We start from the raw sequence: 22483 nt of genomic DNA on the forward strand, positions 1-22483 counted from the left end.
CTTCAGATGCAAGTTATACCAAGGTACCCATGCAATATGTGCGGCACTTGGAGAACATTGACATTTTCTAAGCTAAAGAAACTTTAGTATCAATGAATCTAATCTTTAAAATTTGGAAAAAAAATCGGCATCACTCAGCAATCACAATTTAAATTAATTAAGACTCATTTGTTATTTCACATCACCCTCTTATAGATAGACAACCTATACTAATATCAGTTTTTGATACGCATCGTCTACATACGCTGTCGCAATAAAGCAAGATACGAAGAATCGCATACGATTTTCAATAGGAGGATTTCTTGCTACTCAGCTCGCATTCGGAAACCGGACTTTTGATCCGGCTCATATTCAATAGCACTGCCCTTGAACTCCATCGCTGTTTCTTTTCGTTCTCGAGTTAGCCAAGAAACAGACCGACAGACCGACAAAACCATCACATTAGGAGATTTTGTTTCGAAAAATTCTCCTAAAAATTGAAGAAATCGAATGCAGCATTGGTGTAACCTCAAAGTATCAAATTTTGAGCAGATTTTGCCTTGATTTGGTTCACATATACATATGTAATAGCATTCATTGTATAATCAATGGTAATACCTAGACTTTAAACATTCAAAAATCAACAACTCAAATTCAATTAGGATTACACGAAGCTGGAACAATTGTAAGTAGTCATGGAAACAAAAAAAATCATCGATTACGTCCTCCTACCAACAATAACCATGGCAACAAACTAAGATGATTCATATTTAAAAGTCACTAGAAATTTACTCTCAAATAGACGAGTTTTTTTCGCCAAATTATTCTTTATTAATTAAAATGGCTCGTTGTCCTGGTCTCCCGTTTCTTCCAGGATTTACGTTTAATCCACTAGTAAGTAAATCTACTATTTAGAATTTTTCTGTCTGCGGATTAATTTTCAGATTGGAAAAACGAAATTTAATATAGACCCAAAATTCGACTTCATAGAAAAGGGGGTGGGCGCACTATGTGAAAGGGTAAAGCCGAACATGTTAGGTAATCTAACTGACCGATACCCTTCGCTGTATCCACGTGGCGAGGTACCCGAAATACCCTCGTGGATTGGGTTCGATAAACAGGTACGCTTATAATCAAATTAGATTGGGGTGATGTAGGTAAATTTGCAGATATTGCGCTTTTACGCATTTTTTCGAGAAACATTACAAGAGCACAGGTGCGCCCCATTTCAAATACGCAAGGTGGTCATTTACTTCTTTTTGGAAGACGGCACCATACAAGTGATGGAGCCGAAGATTGATAACAGCGGCATATCTCAAGGTACTTTACTGGCGCGCGCGAGGGTGCGCTTTCCGGCTCCGATGAATGCGAATTTTTACGACGTTATGGATTTGAACGTCGGAAATGAAGTTGAATTCTACGGGCGAGTTTACAAAATTACGGACTGTGACAAGTTCACTAGAAACTTTCTAAACCGTTGCGGCATCGCCGTTCCCGATCCGATAAATGTTCCAGAGGATCCCTATTATAAAAGTCGCGCGTATGACATCGAAACGCGACTGCCAAAGAAACCGAGCAGAAAGATAGACACGCTAGGAAAATTCTTGGAGAACGATCGTAAAGTAGGTGGTATATGATTTGTGCGCCTTTTTGCATTGGCTATTGTAGGTGTTACGATTCTATGGATATTGGGACGATCAAGAAACTCAGTATGGGTATCTTCATCATTTGGAAGTGCTCTACTATCTGTCGGATGACACAATTGATATCAAAGAGGTGGTTGTAGATAACGGGGGGCATAAGTCTAGTTCTGTCTTTTTCCGAAGAGATAAACTTGTCAAGAAGTACACTGGGTTACCTAGACCTGGTGATCACTGTCATTTAACCTTGCTGAATGTGTTAGGCAATGATATAAAATCAAGCCGATACGTGGTGGACAGTTTGGACTGTGGCAAGGAACACCGAGACTACTACTTGGAGCAAGACTTGACTATAGGTGGAATGATAAACGTTTACGGTAGAAAAGTGGTGCTTACCGACTGTGATTCTTACACCAAAGAGTATTACCGGGCCAAATATGGGCTGGATAGTTTCGTGCCGATACCGAAACCTTTAGATTCGCAAATGGGAATACCGACACCGCAGGAACGCGAGCTACCCCCATGGAATGGTTATGGAAGTTTTGAAGACTCGGCTCAAAATTGCATCACAGTAGAGCCGAAGGCACCCCATGGAGATTTTAAAAAGTTTCTCAAATTCGATAAGTAATTTTTTTAAAGCAAGAATCATCATCATAATCGTGTTATTTTTATAGAAACGGATTGGACAGCCACGTCCTACGATTTGAGGGAAGATTGATATCTTCAATTGACGAAAATTGCGGACGAATTTTTGTAATTAGCTATTTCTTGTCCAACGATACCATTGCGGTTTTCGAATTGGCTAGGGCCAACTCGGGCTTTAAAACTAGCCCATTTTTTAAACGAGGAGAAATTAAATTGCCGGGTCAAGCTGTGTTTACAAGTAAACCGCCCGAATGTTACCGCACTCAGCACATTTTTGTTGGTGCGACGTTAGTAATTAACAGTTTCAAATTTGTGTTAGTAGACGCAGATGACTATGCCTTGCGATATATGGAACTGAATTGTCACGAGGTAATAAAATACAAGAAATAAAATATTATTAAAAAGACGTTTCGACAGAAATACTGTCATCATCAGCCAACGATATTATTAGCGTTTTCTTTTCAAATAACAAGTCAGTTCATGTGAAAAGAAAACGGTTCTTTTGTCAAGAATGTATCAGAATGACAACAAATGTTTTACTTTTACTATAAACTTTCAGTTCCCAAAATCTAATATTAAACTAATAATGGATAAGATACGCAAAGTTGTTCGACCAACGTACAAGGATTTCGTAGCCGAAAATATACCTACCGAAACACCGGTGATAACCTACGAAAAGCTGAGGTAAAATAGTGCCTTCGTGACGCGTGCGCACTCAATTCAAAATTTTAGAAACAAACTCTGTCGACTTATGGGAAGCGATTTTACAGAACAGGAGATGATAACAGTATCGCGTGCATTCTCTGCAAACTGCGTAGAAGAAAAATTTAATCGAGACGCAATACGGTAGGTCCCTGGTCAGAAAATGACAGTGATTTTCTTCTCTTGGTAGCGCAATCACGTTGACCGAGTTGAAACGTTTTCTCTGGGACGACTTGAAACGGTTGAGGGAATACTTGATTAAGTTCGATCACCAAAAAAAGGGAACACTGCCCCGACAGGAAGTTTACAAGCTATTACGAGCTTGCAGGTTGCCTGTTGATATAACTTTGCTCAATCGAATTTTAGACGTGTAAGTTGGATGCAATCACACACATTTTAATTATAACATTGTAGCATAGTCAAAGACCAACATGGAAATTTAATCTACGATGACCTGCTAAAATTCTTAAATCGTGATCTATGTGCAATGGCTGATACTATTCCCATCAATATTAAGGTATAAGCTACACCATCATACAATATTTTGATATACCCTCGTTTTAGTATGAACTTTACTGGACATCAGATAGAGATGTTAAGGCTGGCACTCTAATCAATTGGTGCGAATTTAATAAATCTTTAGATTTAGAGAAGGAAATAGTCGATGCTAGTGGGCCTTTTGTTGAAGAGGGGCAATAAAAAAAATCCAATCAGTACTTATCCTGTAACATCTACCCACTCTACTGTATGTGCTAATTATTTTTTTATTTTTGTGGAAAATAAATGACATACAAAGATTTGCAACTTACTTTACTTAACATTGGGCAGTCTGCGCATGCACACACCCTATGTTTAATATATGCGACATGTTTGCCTTTACTACAAGAATCTTTGGTTTATATTTCAAAAAAAAGTATCTCTATAAATAAGAAAGTTGACATTGCGTAGTGCTCAAGTCTGATTTTTACAATACGCGATAAGCTTGTCTTTACTAGAAGCATCCTGTGGTTAAAATTTCAGAAAAATATCGCATAAATAAGAAAGTTGAGATTGCGCAGAAAGTTATGATTACTTTCGAAGATATTCCAGAAAAACCGAAATTTCCCGATTTTGTTTTTATTTCTTTCCGATGTTATTTGAGCAGATACAAAAAAATAGAAAGACACATTCTCACTACCACTTTATGAGCTCTACAAGACGTTGAGGTTTTCAACGATTCGTTTCAGAAAAATCATCTTCAATTTTATTTTTTCATATGGCCCCTAAAAAAGTACTGAATTGGGTAGCATTTTTTATTACTAATACAACGATGTACGGCACAAAAAAAAAACAAAAGTTGGAAACTGTTGGAAGGACAACCATGAAGTCACTGTTTGTGACCTAATGCAGTATACCCTTGCTACAGTGCAGGAATATATGGTGCCTTGCTCGGGACTAAATTCCCGCCTTCAGGCTATACACCACTGTAATTAGGCCTATCTTGTCCTACCTTGCGGTGGTATGATACTTCAAAGCAGAAGCAAAAGTAACCCAGACTCAAGTAAACAGGCTGCAACGAATAGCCTGCCTGAGTTTTACTGTTGCAATACAGATTGCCAGTACATATATACTAAACGCTGTTTGAAAGAAGAAAATATTCAAAGAACTACGCTCCAGTTGGATATTCATATCCATAGGAAAAATGAATTTTGAATCTTGAAAAAGGGTCATAGTGGACAGTGAGAGAAGACAGACCAAATTCATCATTAATAAATGTTTACTAGTACAAATTTTAAGATGGACGGTAGTTCTGGTCAAAGTGGAAACAAATTCTAACAGATGTATCTACTGTAGGTACATGTAAAGTAAACCGTAAGTGTAAAACTACTTGCAATGCACACTGGCTCTTGCATCGCTGCAGTTGATTCAATTGGTACTCTACCTGAAGCTCCCAGTGAGAAACAGCCAATTGAAATATCAGAACTTAGAATGAAGATGAAATCATTGATCTCAATTTGTCCATTTAATATAGAACCCCAAATAGAGGTTTATGATAAAATGTGAATTCAATCTCTATCAACTCTGTTACTCGCCATCTACAGATTAAAATTTAATCAATTTATGTGCAGAACCTTAGAGCAAAATATTGGGCATGTCATGTCTGTGAAGTTGGCCTGGATAAAATAGCCCGGCAGCATCGCACCATGCTAGATCGTTAGTGCTCGTTAGTGCCTCATAAGTTAACATAAGGGCTCAAACCGTTTTCTCAAAATAAAAATTTTTTTTGTTCGGATCAACTTCACGTTTGCCCGGACAATGACTCCAATTTGCATCAAATTTTGTAGATCGTTAGTGCTTTGTTAGTGCTTATTAGTGCTTCATAATTCAACGTTAGGACTCAAACCGGTTTCTCAAGAATACCTTTTTTATTTGTTCAGGATAACTTCACGTTTTCCCGGACAATGACTCCAATTTGCATCAAATTTTATAAATCGTTAGTGCTTTAGAATTCAACGCTAGAACCCTCGCTAGAACCCAAACCGTTTTCTTAAAATACATTTTTGTGTTGGGGACAAGCTTCATTTTTGACGTAGCTCTTTTCACATTGACATGCAGCGCGATTCATCTATACGTACCGTCACCGTTCCGTTATCGCACCGTCAACGAAACGTAAAATATTCGCGTTTACAAATTTTGACGGTCCGGACGGTGTAGTCTAGCTACTATATATACCACAGCTGACTCGTCCGCCATTTTGAAGCCCACTGACAATTGACGCTTGCAAAACACGTGCTTCTCATGATAGTAAGTTACCTTGGCAACATAACACAACATAACGATCAAACAACACAGCGTTATATCTGACAGACTGTCAAATGTGCTCCAAAATGGCGGACGAGTCTGCTTTCTTAATCAAGTGCTGTAGTGTAGCTTGAATATGTCTATAGCCTTAGACTAGGAAAGAGAGAGGACAGGTAATACTTTCAATAAAACTGTGACCATTTGTCACCAAAGCATGCCTGTCAGTGTCGTAACATACTAACAGCATTGTTGGGTGATAAAAATTATTCCTTTTATAGCACGAAGACGAATGTAAATAAAATTTATTAAAACAGTAGTAGAATTAATTATTTTGCTAAATGTAATAGTTGAGAATTATATATTTGGAGTTTAATGTTTGGTTTAATGTCACCGCAAAATATATGTACACTATAATACGTTGAAAATAATTCAAATTGGCCAATAAAAAGCCTTTAGAACGACGCGGTACACTCCGTGCTCCGATAAAATTCCATTAAGCAATTTCAAATGATGAGAACTATTAACAACATATTTTGCTACATATCATGTGTAAAGGCAAGTACTGAATAAAAACGCAAAACGTAAAAATTATGAAAAAGACGGTTTGCTCTAAAATGTATCAAACAAATTTTTGCCTTTGAAACGAAATTCCGGCATGGCATTGGACTGCGAGACATTAGGACGTGGACATTGGACCGAAAGACAGTAGACCGCAGACGATAGGCCGCGAATATTAGGACGCAGACATTGGGACGCGGACATTTGGACGCGGACATTGAGACGCGGACATTAAAACGCAAGCATCATGTAATGTAGATCACCATACAAAGCAGAGATTAGGTCGAAGGTAGGACAATATAAGGTATAACTAAATTAAACCAATGTTATTGTACTTATTTCATCTGTGTATGCTCTACAACGTCTAGAGTCCTAGCCTAGGATCTGTGCCCTAATGTCCGCGCCCCATCAGTGTCTGCGTCCCAATGTCTGCGTCGCAAAGCCTGCGTCCTAATGGCTGCGTCCTAATGTCCGCGTCCCAATGTCTGCGTCCTAATGTCCGCGTGCACTGATCAGGCGTACCCCTGCTTTTTTTAGCCGCTTTGACCACTGCCACAAGTCACAACACTTTTCATTAATGGAGATAGACTCTTAGATTGTTTCAATTCTAATTATATTAGTATTTGCTTCTGTTGTTTTATATCGAAATGTAATTAAGTAGGTACACATTATCTATTTATGTTAGGTAAACTTGTTTTGTAGATTTCTATATTTGGGGCATATTCACCGATTCATTTCACTAATTCCTGAAATTATTACCTATATTTTGCTCTTCACATTAACTATTTTAGTTTTGCATATTTTCATCTTTGTCTTTCTAGTATTTGGATACGAATGGCAATTTTTAATGTCTTAATTTATTTAATCCTACGATATATTATGTATAGGTACAATTTTATTTATTGGAAAGGTAGCGCTCGAGCAAAAGTGAAGTGGGCCCAAACAAAAAACATTTATATTTAAAAAACGGTTTGGCTCCTAACGTTGAATTATGAAGCACTAACAGGCACTGACCAAGCACTAACAATTTACAAAATTTGATGCAAATTGGAGTAATTGTCCGGGAAAGCGTGAAGTTAGCTCAAACAAATAAAAAAGTATTCTGAGAAAACGGTTTGAGTCCTAACGTTGAATAATGAAGCACTAATAAGCACTAACAAAGCACTAACGATCTACAAAATTTGATGCAAATTGGAGCCATTGTCCGGGCAAACGTGAAGTTGACCCGAACAAAAAAAAATTTTATTTTGAGAAAACGGTTTGAGCCCTTATGTTAACTTATGAGGCACTAACTAGCACTAACAAAGCACTAACGATCTAGCATGATGCGATGCTGCCGGGCTATTTTATCCAGGCCAACTTCACAGACATGGGCATGTCAGAATAAAACCACACTTCATCTTAGAATAATAATAATACCCTTTGGATTATTATACGAACCCTTCACCTGTCTAAAGTTAATGGATGGAGTTTTTAGTGTAACCAGCAATTAGTTAACTCATTAATGAATAAACGAGCACAAAATTCCCAATACATTTTATTCTAATATGAAAAGATTAAACGATTATAATGAAACGCGTCCTCTACTTACTCTAATATAGTATAAACATTAACATACTATGCACGAGCCAACTCTAATCCACTACTATTAGATCAAACATAGCAACCTACCAGAAAATTGTATGCAATATTTGTTCACGACAGTAATTTACATATAATATCAAAAGCACACAAATATTATATAATACATAACAGTGCAGGTAACATATTTAATTAAATTCACGATTGCGAAGAATAATAGGAGCAACAAGAGTCCAACCATACAATGCAATACACAGCCAGCTCGAAATTGCTTTAAACCACATAGAGGGCGCATTAGCATTCAAAGTAGTTAGATCAGAATTTGGTCTAAAACAAAATCGTAAATATTCCGGGTTAGTAAAGTGTAAGACACATACTGATACCAATTGGTTAATGTCATCATCACATACAGAGTGGCCAAACCAAACATAACGTGGAAGAAACTCCAGTTATAAGCTACAGTCTCCTCCTCATTGTCCCATACCTTTTTATCACCAGATTCTCCACCGTCATTGCCTCCATCTTTACCTGCGATAGGTGTATAAGGTTCTTTTCATATAAATAAAATAAAAAATAAAGTTAAAAAAAAGTGCAGAAAATATATCCAAGCATTATGTTGAAAATCTGTAAAAATTGCACTTAAGAGCCATACCTTCGTGTGTTACAAGAGAGGCGTCAGCATTGCTCTTCACTGTAGTGAGAAAAAAGTTATTAGTTTTAATGTCGACAATGAAATAGAACAAACACTAACTACATAATGCTATGGATAGGAAAATAAAATAGGTACTATATACAAGACTAATAAAAGCAAACTTGCATAAGTCACTCACCTGCTCCAGTGTCCTTAGCCAAAATTTGATCAGACATAGTAATTTTAGATGAGCTGCTTGCTGTACGTAGAGACGAATATAAAATACAACCCATCCACACCACAAGACCGATAATGCTCTGTCCATCAAATCCCAATTGTGTAGACTTAGCTGTAGAGTTCGCGCCCACTATTCCCAACAGTCCAGGATTACAATCAGAGTCTAAAAAAATCATTACAGTATTTCATTCCACTACGTTTAATAAAAACCTGGTGAATTGGAGACCGTGGACCACGTCAGGTAGATGGTGTACAAAGAAACAATTGACGATTGCAACAGTCCAGAACGTGGCAGCTTTTCCTGCACTTTAGGCAAAACAGATACGATACTTATACCGATTGCCAAAATTAGGTTAATTGAAATGAAGAATTTATTCAAGCTACAATCATTGGCCTGCAAAACAAAAGTTAGCGCGCAACGGTAACTCGAGCGCGTTTTACCTTAGTGAAAAAGACGTAGAGCAGCACCACACCGGTAAGTGCGAGGGCGTAATTGAGAAACGTAACGCCCAAAAGTGCAATGTACCAGCCTCTCGATTCGGTCTCCTCGTAATTGCCCACCCACGCGTCGGCCCACGAGTGAGCGAAGTCAACAATCAAAATTAGTTGTATCAGTATGAAGAGAAAGCCGCCGATCAATCCGAAGTACATCCATACCGAACCAAAAGATGCTTCGGGAATGAAAAAGGCGCCAATTATTCCGCCAATAATTAGCAGATATTTTAATCCCCAAAAGCTAAAAGCGTTATATGCAATAAGTGTCATTAAAGTTTGTTACACAAAACCACTCCTGTTTTTTACTGATTTGAGTATGTTTCCAATGAAGAATCTTTCTGTAAAATCCTTTAAGTTCCTTAAAGGCTAATTGCGTAGCATGTTTTATTTAAATTAAAACCTTGGCAACATTGCCATAATAAACGATTCGTAACAGTATCCACCGCCAGTCTCTTTTCTTTTTAAAAGAAAAAACCGAAGAAAAAACACATAAGAAGTTATTTATTGTTGTTACATAGTTTAAACGACGGTTAATTTTTGGCGCCCAACATGGGGCACATAACATTAATTTTTGGCGCCCAACGTGGGACATGCAGCATTTTGATTTGGCGCCCTTGAGGTGGGTCATCTACAATGGGATTGACGACCCTACCGCAAGGGCATTTCGCGCAATTTTTGGAGGCGATAAAAGAATTCAAGGCAAATTTGATTGAAAAAATGGAGGCAATGAATAAGAATTTGAAAAGAAATGTACTTACACAATGCAAAAATGAACTGAATACGAAAATGGATTCACAGAATGTGGAATTAAAGGTGACAAGAACAGAGATACTTGCGGAGATGGAAAAACATGGGATTGAGATCAGACAGGAAATACTTAGCATTTCAGGGGGGTGGACCAGAAAGTGGTCAGTCCCGTTGTTGAAAAGAAAATGGAGAAGGGTAAATCACAGGAAGTGAAAATGAATGTTGATGTAGAATATGATAGTGGTTGAAGCCACCCTGCTGACAGCTGAAGGGGAACAGGTCATAGTGGTAGAGCAGTTTGTTGTTGATGTAAAAGTACCGGTTTTTAATACCAATGAAATGAGAGTCCTTTGCTAAAAAGCAAACTTGTTTAAATTGTTATATGTACAAGATATGTAAAATGTTACAAAAAAAAAAGGGAACGTAAGATTATGTACATTAGTCTGATTTCAAGTTACTGCAATTCCCTTGAAGTAATCAGTCGCAAGATTTTCGAGGGCGAATTTTAGAAATGTGCACGAAATTTTGGAGCAGAAGGTTTACCCTTCAAGTATACAAACATGAGATACCAGCATCTTTTGTTATAATTTCAACAATGTTCTAGTAAGTAATAACCATGAGAATAGATCCTTTCGGGCATAACACCTCGCATAATAGTCTAGTAGTTACATAAATTACTACTCCAAGATCTTTAACAGAAATGATGCATGAAGTGGTTTTATGTAACACTTTAAAAAAATAATACCCATTTTGTATCCCAGCACGAGCGTCCTTCGACGATTTAACCCCTATCATAATTAATGCCATCAGAGCAAAGAAGCAAGTAACTATGAAGCATATTCTGTAAACGGCAATATACCCGACAGCTTCCTCGCAATTGATGTGGACTGAATTTGGAATGTAGCGAGTCGAGTTATTACAAAAAGGTACCTACAATAAAATCCACTCGTGCAAAATACACTTTCGAAAGGTTTACCTTGCGTAAGAAATCCTGCAATCCTGGAGACAGTGTAATGCAAGCTACAATCGTTGTAACTAGTAGCAGTACGGCGTACATAAGACGTGAGGATGTCGAATTTCGACATGATGGACAAACTGAACAACAAAGAGAACAGGCGGCACTTCCGCAGCAGCAAGCGAGCTAGAAATTTCGAATGAGCAAAATTGAGTTAGTTGCATTGAAAATACCTGCGCGGCTGAACAAAGTCCTAAAACGGCCCCCATTGCACAATTTTCCAAAAACAATCAGTAAACGATGAGTAATCAGCTGAAAATGAAGTCAAAACAAACATGAAATTAGCAGATGTAGGTGGGGGTTTACATAACCTCAGAAAATCCGTTGCATAACCTCAATACTACAATTACAAATTGCTACAGAAAATGGAGCAGAAAAAGAATGCAAAGCTCTCCAGAGCCGTTTTGGAGATGAAATTCATGAAAAAGACCAAAGAAAGAGTCGAGAAGGAAAAAGACGACGCAGAAGGGGAAGCTATGTATGCCAACGAAATTACGGAAGCAATGCGAAAAAGTGGAAACATAAACTTCACAGAGGTAGGAATCTTCACCTGCAAAGACCTTATCGAAGGTCGACTATCTTTCAACGGAATGAATCCGGAAATTGAGAAGTTAATGAACGACTACCATCAGAAACTAATCAAAACGGACAAAGTACGAGAGACCGAAATATCCGATGTAGAAATGGCCAATGCATATTCGTCTACTGTGAACACGATGGGAAAAAAGTTCGAAACCAAAAGAAATAGGAAGAAGAATAAGTTTTTAAAACCGTCCGATGATTGACCTTTAAACTCAATTTATTTGTTTTATCAAACATTAACAGAATTAGAAAATTTATTACAGCTGTAACTTCTTTAACTCGACCATGAGCTCATCTTCACTTTTGATTTTTGCCAGCTGATTCACTTCTAATACTTTCCCCTGAGATTGCTGATCTTTAAGTTTGCCGATCGCATCCAATTTCTGCATGTAAATTGTTAAGGTGTTAGTAAAATAAATTGACTACGTTTACCCTTTTGATGTTTTTAATTTTTTTATTTTTCTCTTCATCTTCGGTTAGTATCACAGAAACAGTGCTCGTAATGGGAGGATTGGAGTTTGGCTCTTCCTGCTGCTTGCGGGCCTTCTTATTCTCGCGTTTCTTCTTCTGCTTTAGCGCCGCCTTCGATGGGGCTGCCGGTGGTAGCTGACCGTCACTATCGTCGTCGTGCAGTTTAAAAGTGATTGGCGGACGATTGCGTGCAGATGGTGGACGGTATGCCTCCTTTGAAGCTTGCGGCTGATTTGATACAATCCCCTCGACCTTTTGGAAGTTAACTGCTGGTTCTTTGAAGGCATCCTTTGGTGCTTTCTGCAAAATAACAATCTGAATCAAAACTACCTCAAACTAAAATTATTATTAAATTCAAAAGGGAACAAAGTATTTTTGGTTAACACAAGAGACACCTTTTGAGTGTAATTGAAATCATTTAAAGGAAAAAATTTTAATTCTTAGGGGAGGAATTGAAATTCTCTAGATAAAATTTAGTCTAATCATATTATTGCAGAGGTCGCGTTGTCGGTCATATATTACCTGCTTTTTGTTTTTGAACAACAAGTGGCAATAGCAATTTTAATAATAAATAATAGTTCTACCATACACTTTACAATTTAAACCTAAACATATGCAAACACAAGATGCAATTCCAAATCCCAACTGTCAAAATAAAAACAAGATTTTATCCAAATAAATCCAGGGCCTACTAGACCATTTTAAAAATTATACTTTCATACTAAAGAAAATTGATTTTTATTTTTTTCTAGATATAACCATCGCAAATATAAAAAAATAAGAGATCAAAAAGTATCCTAACAGATCAGAAAATTTAATTCATGTTTCACAATCTACCAATGGCGCACAGGAAAAAGTAGTAGAAAATGGAATATGACCCTTGAAAAACCAACTAAGACGATATAGGAATATTTTAACCACTAAGTGAAAGATGTTAATTCATGAGTGGCGCCACCACGAGTGAATTAACTTCCATGAGATGCTTAGTTTCTCTTTATCGTCGTGTATAATACAATTTATAGCAGAAGCCCTGACAATTCTGAATTTAATTTAGACGTCAAAAATAGCGAGCTTAGGTTCTGCCGTCGCAGTCGCAACAGCATTGCCATATGTTCTAAACGCCATTTTAAATCGTGCTCCGCGTCCCATTTCAAATAAGAATGACAGAAGTGATCATTTTATCTACCCTCAAGGTTAGTCTACTCATTCATATCTATTCAAATGTCAATTTAACATCTGCTATAAATAAAAACTTTTTTATTACGTTTTCGTCGCAAAAAAAAAGAAAATTCAAAAACGTCATGACTTATTGCATTTGTATCCCTAATGGAATGAGCTCGCTTACCTGCCAAGCAACGTCGTAAAGCTCATCGTTTTCCTTGTAAGGATGTTCGTGAATTAAGGCGCCAGAGTAATGCCAAACTTTATACCCGTTGCCAATACGTAATCTCGGAGCCGTGGTCGCAGTTAAAAAGTGGGTACCATCGGGCGACCACTGCAACAACGTGGAGTCCGCCGCTTCGCAGCTACCTATCAGTTTTTTGGAAGCGATATCCCACAATTCGATATGGCCGCGCAGATTTCCAAAACCGGCAGTTAATAGGATGTTACCTTGCGGATTATAGTAGATGCTATTCCGTGGAGCTGCACTAAACTGATGGATCATTTCGCATTTTAAGTTGAAGATTGTGCAACGAGACGGCATAAAACCGTATACGACACAAAATTCGGTGTCCCTCGGCGACCAAGCGACGTTGTAAATTGGACCTTCCTTATCTAAAACAATTTTAATGTTATTTAAACTAGCATGACCGAGTTAATTGAGAGTATCAATTTATCAGGTGATATGAATGAATGGAATGGTACCTTTACACCCTTGCATTCGTCCACGTTTCGAATATTGGCCCAAGTTTCTCAATTAGTGAAAACCTTGACGAAATTCCCACGGGAACGGGGACAACAAGATTTTATATTTTACAGTCAAAAAGTTTCTTTCAAGGCGTCGGGGTGTACTCCGAAAGCACTTCTCGCAATTCCCACAATAACGGTATACGGGAAAAACGGAATTTCTCAGAGGCGATAGGAAGTTCGAATGTTTAAGATTTTTATGAATATTAAAAACGTTTCATCGTTTTTATGGTATTTAAAGTTTTTAGGATTTAACAACAATCATATGACTGTACAAATCATTAAGAGGAACTAAGCACAATTTGGTCCGAGAAAAGGCTCTTGAGGCGCTATCCTCTCTATCGGACTAGGAGTAGCTCCATAATTCTTATAAATTCTTTTTCTTATAAATGAAAAAAAAGCACGTCTGATGTCATAAAAAAAAGTGGCCCAAGGACAGTCCCATGAGGCACCTCTGTAGATTTGTTTGTGTATGTCACTTGGAACTAATCTAATAACTGCAATGTTTTGGAACAATCACAAGCTATTCCTACAATATCGCAGAATTCTTCCTACATATAATTAGGAGATCTGTGGGATAGTGCCTTCTAATCATAAAATATCCCTGAATCTTTTAAATAATAAAAATTTCAGAAATTAATCTAAGCAAGCTCATAATAATATTTACTTTAATTATCTCAAAATTTATTTGAACTCTTACAGAAGAATCTTGAAATGCTCCTAATTTTTCTGAAATCCTTTAGAAATTATCCATAGTACCCGTGTTTTCATAAGTTGGCAATTATATTTTACTTACACATAGGTACCTTTCACAATTTCAGCACGGAATGATAATACTTTGTTCCATGGTTAATTATTAAAATACAAATAGAAAAATATTGTTTAAACTACAGGGTACCTATGTGTACTTGACACTGCATAAATACGGAGCCAGTTTTTGATACATGCCACAAGCGACCTTTGGTCATAGCTACTAGCACTGCATGCATATTGCACAAGGATTAGTTTAGGGACCACTATTATTCTTATTATACCGAATTTCTCAGAAAATTCTGATTAGAAGGCAGTGTAGAATGTAATGAAATGGAATCAAATATTGATTCATATACAGTGAGCAGTCGAACTTACTCATTGTCACCATGGCAGTATCACCACTTGTGCTGATAAAATGTAGCCCTTGCTTGCCATAATAGGATGTCTTATCGACTTCCGTCATAGTCAATAGCAAAACGTGAGTAGCCTTCGCACTCCAGTAAAATTCGACTTTATCCGATTGGAAAAAACTTTTATTGGCTATACTCTGTTGGTGTTCAAACATCGGATATTTGAACAATCTGAAACATCCTATCAAATGGGTGTATGCACAGTTTGGCAATTACCTTCCAATGGCAGGTTGTCCCTTTCCATCCTGGGTGTGAAGCACTACGAAGTAGTTTTCCACATTGGGTGATATCGTGTACGACATAACTTTGTATGACTTAACTCGATTGATGACCTGAAAGTCATTCGAGTTGTAGAACACGATATCTGTGTCGACCAAACGGGAAAATAACACCTCATCTGCACTCCACTGGGGTTCCCTAAAATGCATAGATAGATACAGTACATTAATTTAAGGGATAGATCCTATAGGTATTTTTTTGTGTAAGTATTGATGACTACACTAAAAAAAATGAATATCTACCAATTAGTTTGCTTCTTGTGAACAAAGTTTTTTACAAGTTTTCCACTTTCGCTTTCGTAGATATTTAAGTTTGGACTGCCTTGAGGATTGGCGTTATTGGTCGCAAAAGGTTCCCACGCGCACAGGTAAGTGCCCTTCGGCGAAAAGCTCAAATGATACGACTTGGTATTTTCGATAACAGCGATCGTCTTCCATTTTTCGGTCTGTAGCAGGTGTAAACTGAAAACTACGGCGTTAACAAATAGTTACACGCATCGCGTACGTACTTCAAACCGTTAACGTAGGCAAAATAGTCGCCAGCAGGACTGAAGAGCATCGTACGACAAGATTTACTACGAACCGCTTCGAATAGGTCGTTGCAACTAAATTTTGGTGGTCCATGGTTAATGCTAATTCCCAGGGAACTTCTGACTGGAATGTAAAAGATAAAGAAGTGGTGTTAATAGTCGGCGATTTACCTGCAAAAGAAATGGCCGGATTCATTTTAGGTTATATCAGGATTTATCAAACTTTCATATTATTGTGAAACTATAAAGAAATGGATAAAAACTGTTATGAAAAAAATGAGGAAAACTGGTTCAAATTATTCAAAAAGGGTTCATATTACGAATTTAATTTGCCGTATGAAGCACATTAGGTGAGGGGGGCTTCAAGAAAGCACGTATCAGCGTGCCATCTAGTGCACTATGCCGGTACTTCCAACTCTTACACCATGGTCCTCAAACTTTTTCGAAGTTCCCAAGAGTTGTTTCATAGACCGATGGACGAGTGTAACCTACGCTGTTTGAGACGCACTGGTACAACAGTTGTTTTTCATTTCCCGCGAAAAAATTACATTTAAAATTATTTTAAATTAACTAAAATTCTTCTAAAAATCAACCACACTATTAATAAATTTTACTTATAAACTAAACTTTTGTTATCATTTTCAAATATGCCAATTATGCGGGTTTTTAGTATATAAATCCTTTATTAATATAGCTCAACTTTTGACGTTTAGTTATTACCTAACCTCAATTTGTCTGTCTGACGTTTACTTATAAACATCAACCAAACTTGATAAATAAATCTTACAAATAAAATCACTGCATTTGCAGAACATGTCAAATGTAGTTTTACACCAAAATTTAGAAACGGCGGACGCAATGAGTTCCACAAACGAAAGCACGCAAATGCAGTCAAACGCTAACAAACCGGAGCAGGCATCGAGGCAAACAAACTTACAGCGGATCCAGCAACGTAAGCAGACGGTCCTGAGTTTCCCTTATAATCGCAAATTGCTGAAACTTGCCATATACTCCAAATGCCAGGTAAATGTCTTACGTGCAGAAAACGCTTCACACTTAGTTCGTTTTTAGTGTGACAAATGCGACTGTATTGGTTGGAAGAAAACGGAAAATGCGCTACCTACAACTTCATTTAATGATCCGTGTCGTTGCGAGCATTCTTTAGGTATCGTAAAATGTAAATGGGCAAATAATAAAATTGGTTTGTAGAGACCCACATTTCACACTTACGAAATAAATCTGAGGCAGACATTAATCGACTACTAGGCATGGTTGTCGATGTAGACAACATATACACATCATTAAATAGGGAAGAAAATCCGGACACGAAAAAAGTGTATAGTTATCTTTTTAAGGTAGTCAAAAGGTATGGAGTTGGGCTGGTTAGTGATTGTGTGTTTCAGTTGCTCCGTAAATGCATCTTAACACTCGACAATCCGGTGGTCGAGGGGCCGTTGGGACAACCTCCCTTTGAGAAGCCGTCTATTCATAAGGCGGTCACAAATTTGGTGATGTATAAATTTTCTCATCTGCCTCAGCAGGAATTAAAAACAATATACGAATTGACGAAGATATTCTTGCATTGTTTAAATACATGGGACTTTCCCTCGCCGAGCAGTCAAAAGCAGGTGGTCAGTCCCGAAGAGGCGACAGTTTACACTATTGCATACACACGGTAAATATTAAAGTTAGATGACCATGACTCCCCCAATTATGTGATATTTCAGGTGGTTGATCTTTTGTCATATACCCGCTTTTTGTGATTCTCTGCCCCACTATGATACTACGCAGGTGTTTGGCCGCCCATTGCTTCGTGCGGTTTTTAAGTATGTCTGCAGGCAAATTATGGACCAATTTCATCAGGAGCGAGATCGTATGCCGTTAGAACGCAGGGTGAGTTGACCCTTGTATATTTCATGTGAACTAGCAATTGGGATGCAACAAAAAATTATGCATTTGTACAGGGTAGTTCAAATTTGAGAGTTTCTTATGGGAACACCTCTTATTTCACGAAAAGAAAAAAATCGGAGCTAAATTTTAAAGAGAAAATCACAGGCGCCACAAAATTCAGCTATTTCTAATCATTTGGCCGCTAGGTGGCGTTTGTACTATTTAGTCGATTTTTTTAATGCCCAATGTGTCTCGCAAGGTTTCCATGGCGAACAGAAGATGGCACAATGGTTTGTTATGTGGAAATGTTTATTAGTTCCAAATATTTTTTTATTTCAACTGACACACAAAAAACAAAGAACGTGAAAACGTGTGAATAATAGTTTATTATTATTATTAGAATACAAGACGATAAAGGGTCATTATAACCATTGAGTGAAAGATGTTAATTCACGAGATGGTTAGTTTCCCTTTATCGTCGTGTATAATACAAAACTTTATTTTATATAGCAGAAGCCATACAAATCATTGTAAACCTTCTGACAATTCTGAATTTAATTTAGATGACAAAAATAGCAAGCTTAGGTTCTGCCGTCACGATGGTTTCCATAGAAACAGAATTGTCATATGTCGTGAACGTCATTTTATATTGTGCATTTGAAATAAGATGTCATTAGAATGCGCAGTCATTTGTTTCACTATCTACCCTTACGGTTAAAGAATGGCTTAGCCTGCTCATTCAAACCTGTTAAAATGTCAATTTCACATATGCTATAAAAATAAATAAGTAATATAATATAATAATTATATAAATAAATAATACACAAAACCAAGAAATTGTTGTTTTAAATAATCCTGCCATCTTTTGTTCGCCGTAGAAACCTAGATGTCCGTAATTTTTAATAATTGAAACGTTCACTTACAGGTGATGGTGTTAACTCATTTCCCTCCTTTTCTACAACAACTAGATGAGGAAATATATGCGGTGAACTCTCCCATTTGGGATCCCGAGTTTAAAGTCCCATCACCGCATTTACAGGCCCTTCTCGACACAAGTAGAGTTTCAAACAAAATCTACATCTAATTACAATGACACATTTTAGAAACCAGCACACCAAAACGAGGCGAGTTTGAAAAACTACTCCCCAATGATAAGGACAGTTACACCACGATTACGCTCAGCGCGGGTGCAAAAGTGGAAAGGAAAGGTGATGGAATTTATCGTGAGGCCAAAAAGCGGAAGCTCGCGCCCGAAGAGCAGTTTGAGGATTTGAGCAGTGAGACTGTTGCGGAAATTATTGCGACGATAAATGATCCGAACTACATGACTGGTCCAGATGTAAGTAATTAGCCAAATTTTAATGTTTTCGAATGACGCGTGTTATTTTTTCAGGTTGTCTTCTCCGAGAATGCTCCTGCACGTGATGAAGCACCAAAGCTGGAGGAAAAGCGCAAAATCATCGAATTTCACGTCGTCGGTAACAGTTTAACTGCGCCCGTTACCAAACAAACCATGTTGTGGTTGATCGGATTGCAAAACGTATTTTCACACCAACTACCCAGAATGCCCAAGGAGTACATCAGCCAACTTCTCTTCGATCCGTAAGATTCTCTCATCCACAAGCACATACTACTAACTTCCCCTTCCAGGAAACACCGTACAATGGCTCTCATCAAGGATAACAGTCCTATTGGAGGTATCTGTTTCAGGACCTTTACAACTCAAGGTTTTACCGAGATCGTATTTTGTGCGGTTACTTCAAGCGAACAGGTTAAAGGATATGGCACTCACATGATGAACTATTTAAAGGATTACCACGTACGCAAAAATATACTCCATTTCCTCACATTTGCAGACGAGTTCGCGATAGGTAGAATTTCTTAAAAATTCACTTACAACACCTCGTCATTTTAGGTTACTTCGAAAAACAAGGCTTCTCAAAGGATATTAAATTGTCCCGACCAATTTATCAAGGGTACATCAAGGATTACGAGGGGGCGACATTAATGCACTGTGAGCTTAACCCCAAAATTGTGTACACAGAATTTACATCAGTGGTTCGGCGACAAAAGGAGATTATAAAGCAGTTAATTTACCAGCAACAACGCACTGTTTCGAAGATACACCCCGGACTAACCATCTTCAGGGAAGGTTTGAGGAGTATTCCCGTTGAATCGATACCTGGAATACAAGAGACCGGTTGGAGACCACCAGCGCGAGCTACTCGCGGTGGCCACCAACTTGAAGAATCTCAAGACGTCGACGTTTTAGCCGGTATGCTAAAGATCGTTCTGCAATCGGTAAAAAGTCACGAGGACTCTTGGCCGTTTCGGCAACCTGTCGATAAAATCACAGTTCCCGACTATTACGAACACATTAAGTATCCTATGGGTAAGTTCTCATTTCAAGTTGATCAATTGCTACATTTTTAAATTGCAGATTTACGAACTATGGCGGAAAGGTTAAAGCAGAGGTATTATGTCTCGCGCCGACTGTTTATAGCGGATATGACGAGGATATTTACAAACTGTCGAATTTATAATTCGCCCGAAACGGAGTATTATAAGTGTGCTGTGAATTTACAGCAGTACTTTCGAACAAAAATGAAGGAGATGGGATTGTGGGATAAATAATTTAGCATAAATTTGTATCTAATCACCGATTATTTAAATGTATTAAAATAAATTCGTAAGTATCGATTACAGTGTTTTCAATTTATGCTTCATGTTACCTAAAGCGCCTATGAATTAAATTTAATAATTTCTCCTTTATTATTGTTTACCATCATGAGGATATGAGCATTGAGCAAACTTGTAATAGAGAAAATCCTATATGAATTGCCAAGAGTTAGTTTTCACATGGGTGAAGCCCTAGTTGTTTCCACTTTAATTCAGAAAGATTGATTTGAAGCGCTTCGAAGACCGAACTTCCTACATGTTTAAATTGTGAACATAGGTACTTGGATGTTTTTCGAAGTTATGGGGGTGAGGAGTCTGAAGAAATTTTGTTACATGGTATAATCGCTTAAAGTTCCCGAGGTCCAATATTGTAAAGGATGCATACTTTTACTTTTATTCGAGGTGCCTACATTCCAAATTTCATGCAATTCGGTTCATAACTAGCGGAGATGTCAAAAAATCGGATTGCACATGCGCAAAACAAAATTTTTTACCGACATCATTTAATTTTATTTGAGGTGCCTACGTACAAAATTTCATCTAAATATCTTAACAGATAAAAATGGGATTGTGCAAATACAAAAGGTGGGGTGCGCATGCGCAATTTTGTTTTATTCATCTGCACAGTTACCTGAGGTTTAAGGAACATTTAGTAACACAGAAAACCAATGTCCATTCATATGTTCTTTATAACAAAAATTATAAAACAAACCGTTTTTTGGAGGTTCGGCAGTTCTTCAAATTTCGAGGAATATCTTCGGAAGTAATCGGAATTTTCCAGTTTTCTTTATAGCATGATAATAACTCTTTAATTGCGCAAGTTTTCTCTAATTTGACCATCGTTGCATTTCGGAGATCCCCATGATAGACATCCTTATCCTGGCCCACAGCAATGACCACATTTTTAATGTTTGGCATGATTTGGGTACTGCGATGTCAAAAGTACTGATGAATTAGTTGATTTATTAGAAGTTTAAAAAACGTTCTGTTCCCTAAAAAAAATAAATAAAAAATATAGGTTGGAGCAACCCTTAGAGAAAGAAAGATAGATAATGGATAAAAGATGATAGTAAAGTGAAGTAAAGATTTGAGCTGTTTGCCACCAATCACATGACTGCCTACAGGCCTTTTTCATAGGATTACAGCAGCAACCGTACCATACCGCAGCATTGCATTTGATTGGGTATTATATGGGTCCCCTCTTTCCATAGTCTAAGGAGCAACCTCTCCAAAAACAAAAAAATTATGAGAGAGCAACCTCCCGAAAAAAAAAGATGGCGAGCAACCTCCCCAAAGACAAAAAAAGTTGAAATGGAACAACCTCCCCAAAAACAAACAAAACAAACAAACAAAAATGTTATTAAAGTCTGTCTAAAATTGACGCGAAGTAATAAATTATAAATTGGTGAAATAGAAATAGTAATTTTGTATGAAAGTGCTTCCATGTCTCTGTCTAACAAGTAAATTTATTACTTCGCGTCCTGAAGGAATCAAGTGCTCTTGGTTTGTGTCTGGTTTTTCATCCGGTCACGTTTTCTAAGTGGATTTGCCGGTTCATTCAATGTTAATACATGTCCAGAACGACCATATTAATGTAACATCCTCCTGAACACGACTGAAAACCTGTCCGGTTAATCCTGATCCGGCGTCAAAAACCTGACCACCTAGAAAACTTGACCTGCGGCAATCAGGCGCCTGATCGGAACCCAACAGTGTGAAGAGTCCTATTCACAACAATGCACTACTGCTCATCAGATCCAGAACCTGACCAATGAAGCCTGATAATGTGAAAGGAGTCTTAGTGAAAGCTATAAAGAAAGGGGTACGGATCGCCGTCCCCAAAAACAATAAAGTTGTTAATATTAAAAAAAAAATACTAATGAAATAGTCGAGTTTTTGAAAAAAAAAAATGAAATGAAAGATGCGCCTGGATAACCATACGTCCCCAAAAGCCAAAAACAAAAAAAAAGA

At 37.5% G+C, this 22483-nt stretch overlaps 5 protein-coding genes across 9 annotated transcripts; 3 read left to right on the forward strand and 2 right to left on the reverse strand.

Moving 5' to 3' along the window:
• The first annotated feature begins 721 nt into the window (after positions 1-721).
• Positions 722-3763, forward strand: LOC116163036 (EF-hand domain-containing family member C2-like). Of its 2 annotated transcripts, XM_031476865.1 has the most exons (10): positions 722-873; positions 924-1100; positions 1149-1601; positions 1648-2243; positions 2294-2633; positions 2824-2948; positions 2997-3110; positions 3157-3336; positions 3381-3483; positions 3531-3763. In XM_031476865.1, the coding sequence occupies exons 1-10, from the start codon at positions 820-822 to the stop codon at positions 3663-3665; spliced, it is 2277 nt and encodes a 758-aa protein (XP_031332725.1). In that variant the 5' UTR covers positions 722-819; the 3' UTR covers positions 3666-3763. The 2 variants fall into 2 exon arrangements, with proteins under 2 accessions (XP_031332725.1, XP_031332726.1); XM_031476866.1 differs by lacking the exon at positions 3157-3336.
• Positions 3764-7826: 4063 nt separating this feature from the next.
• On the reverse strand, positions 7827-11318 carry LOC116162760 (probable serine incorporator). 4 transcript variants are annotated; one of them, XM_031476456.1, is made up of 9 exons: positions 11185-11318; positions 10973-11137; positions 10742-10926; positions 9196-9490; positions 8965-9148; positions 8717-8917; positions 8539-8577; positions 8264-8435; positions 7827-8213 (listed from the first exon to the last, which is right to left on the reverse strand). In XM_031476456.1, the coding sequence occupies exons 1-9, from the start codon at positions 11218-11220 to the stop codon at positions 8075-8077; spliced, it is 1416 nt and encodes a 471-aa protein (XP_031332316.1). In that variant the 5' UTR covers positions 11221-11318; the 3' UTR covers positions 7827-8074. The 4 variants fall into 4 exon arrangements, with proteins under 4 accessions (XP_031332316.1, XP_031332319.1, XP_031332318.1 ...); XM_031476457.1 differs by having other exon boundaries at positions 8075-8213; positions 8264-8414; XM_031476459.1 differs by lacking the exon at positions 8539-8577 and having other exon boundaries at positions 8264-8414.
• A 26-nt stretch (positions 11319-11344) lies between these two features.
• LOC116162761 (M-phase phosphoprotein 6-like) lies at positions 11345-12029 on the forward strand. Its single transcript, XM_031476460.1, has one exon. The coding sequence runs from the start codon at positions 11377-11379 to the stop codon at positions 11794-11796; it is 420 nt and encodes a 139-aa protein (XP_031332320.1). The 5' UTR covers positions 11345-11376; the 3' UTR covers positions 11797-12029.
• LOC116162759 (eukaryotic translation initiation factor 2A-like) lies at positions 11793-16330 on the reverse strand. The gene is made up of 8 exons (XM_031476455.1): positions 16115-16330; positions 15923-16067; positions 15657-15875; positions 15352-15552; positions 15101-15306; positions 13410-13840; positions 12026-12364; positions 11793-11976 (listed from the first exon to the last, which is right to left on the reverse strand). Exons 1-8 carry the CDS (start codon positions 16137-16139, stop codon positions 11851-11853), a joined length of 1692 nt encoding a protein of 563 aa, XP_031332315.1. The 5' UTR covers positions 16140-16330; the 3' UTR covers positions 11793-11850.
• Positions 16331-16643: 313 nt separating this feature from the next.
• On the forward strand, positions 16644-20533 carry LOC116162758 (histone acetyltransferase KAT2A-like). Its single transcript, XM_031476454.1, has 11 exons — positions 16644-16966; positions 17015-17108; positions 17153-17298; positions 17347-17618; positions 17671-17836; positions 18759-18888; positions 18937-19172; positions 19227-19435; positions 19484-19704; positions 19749-20225; positions 20274-20533. The coding sequence occupies exons 1-11, from the start codon at positions 16757-16759 to the stop codon at positions 20465-20467; spliced, it is 2355 nt and encodes a 784-aa protein (XP_031332314.1). The 5' UTR covers positions 16644-16756; the 3' UTR covers positions 20468-20533.
• The last annotated feature ends 1950 nt before the right edge of the window (positions 20534-22483 follow it).

Source organism: Photinus pyralis, unplaced genomic scaffold, assembly GCF_008802855.1.
Source record: "Photinus pyralis isolate 1611_PpyrPB1 unplaced genomic scaffold, Ppyr1.3 Ppyr1.4_LG2, whole genome shotgun sequence".
Classification (NCBI taxonomy): Eukaryota; Metazoa; Arthropoda; class Insecta; order Coleoptera; family Lampyridae; genus Photinus; species Photinus pyralis.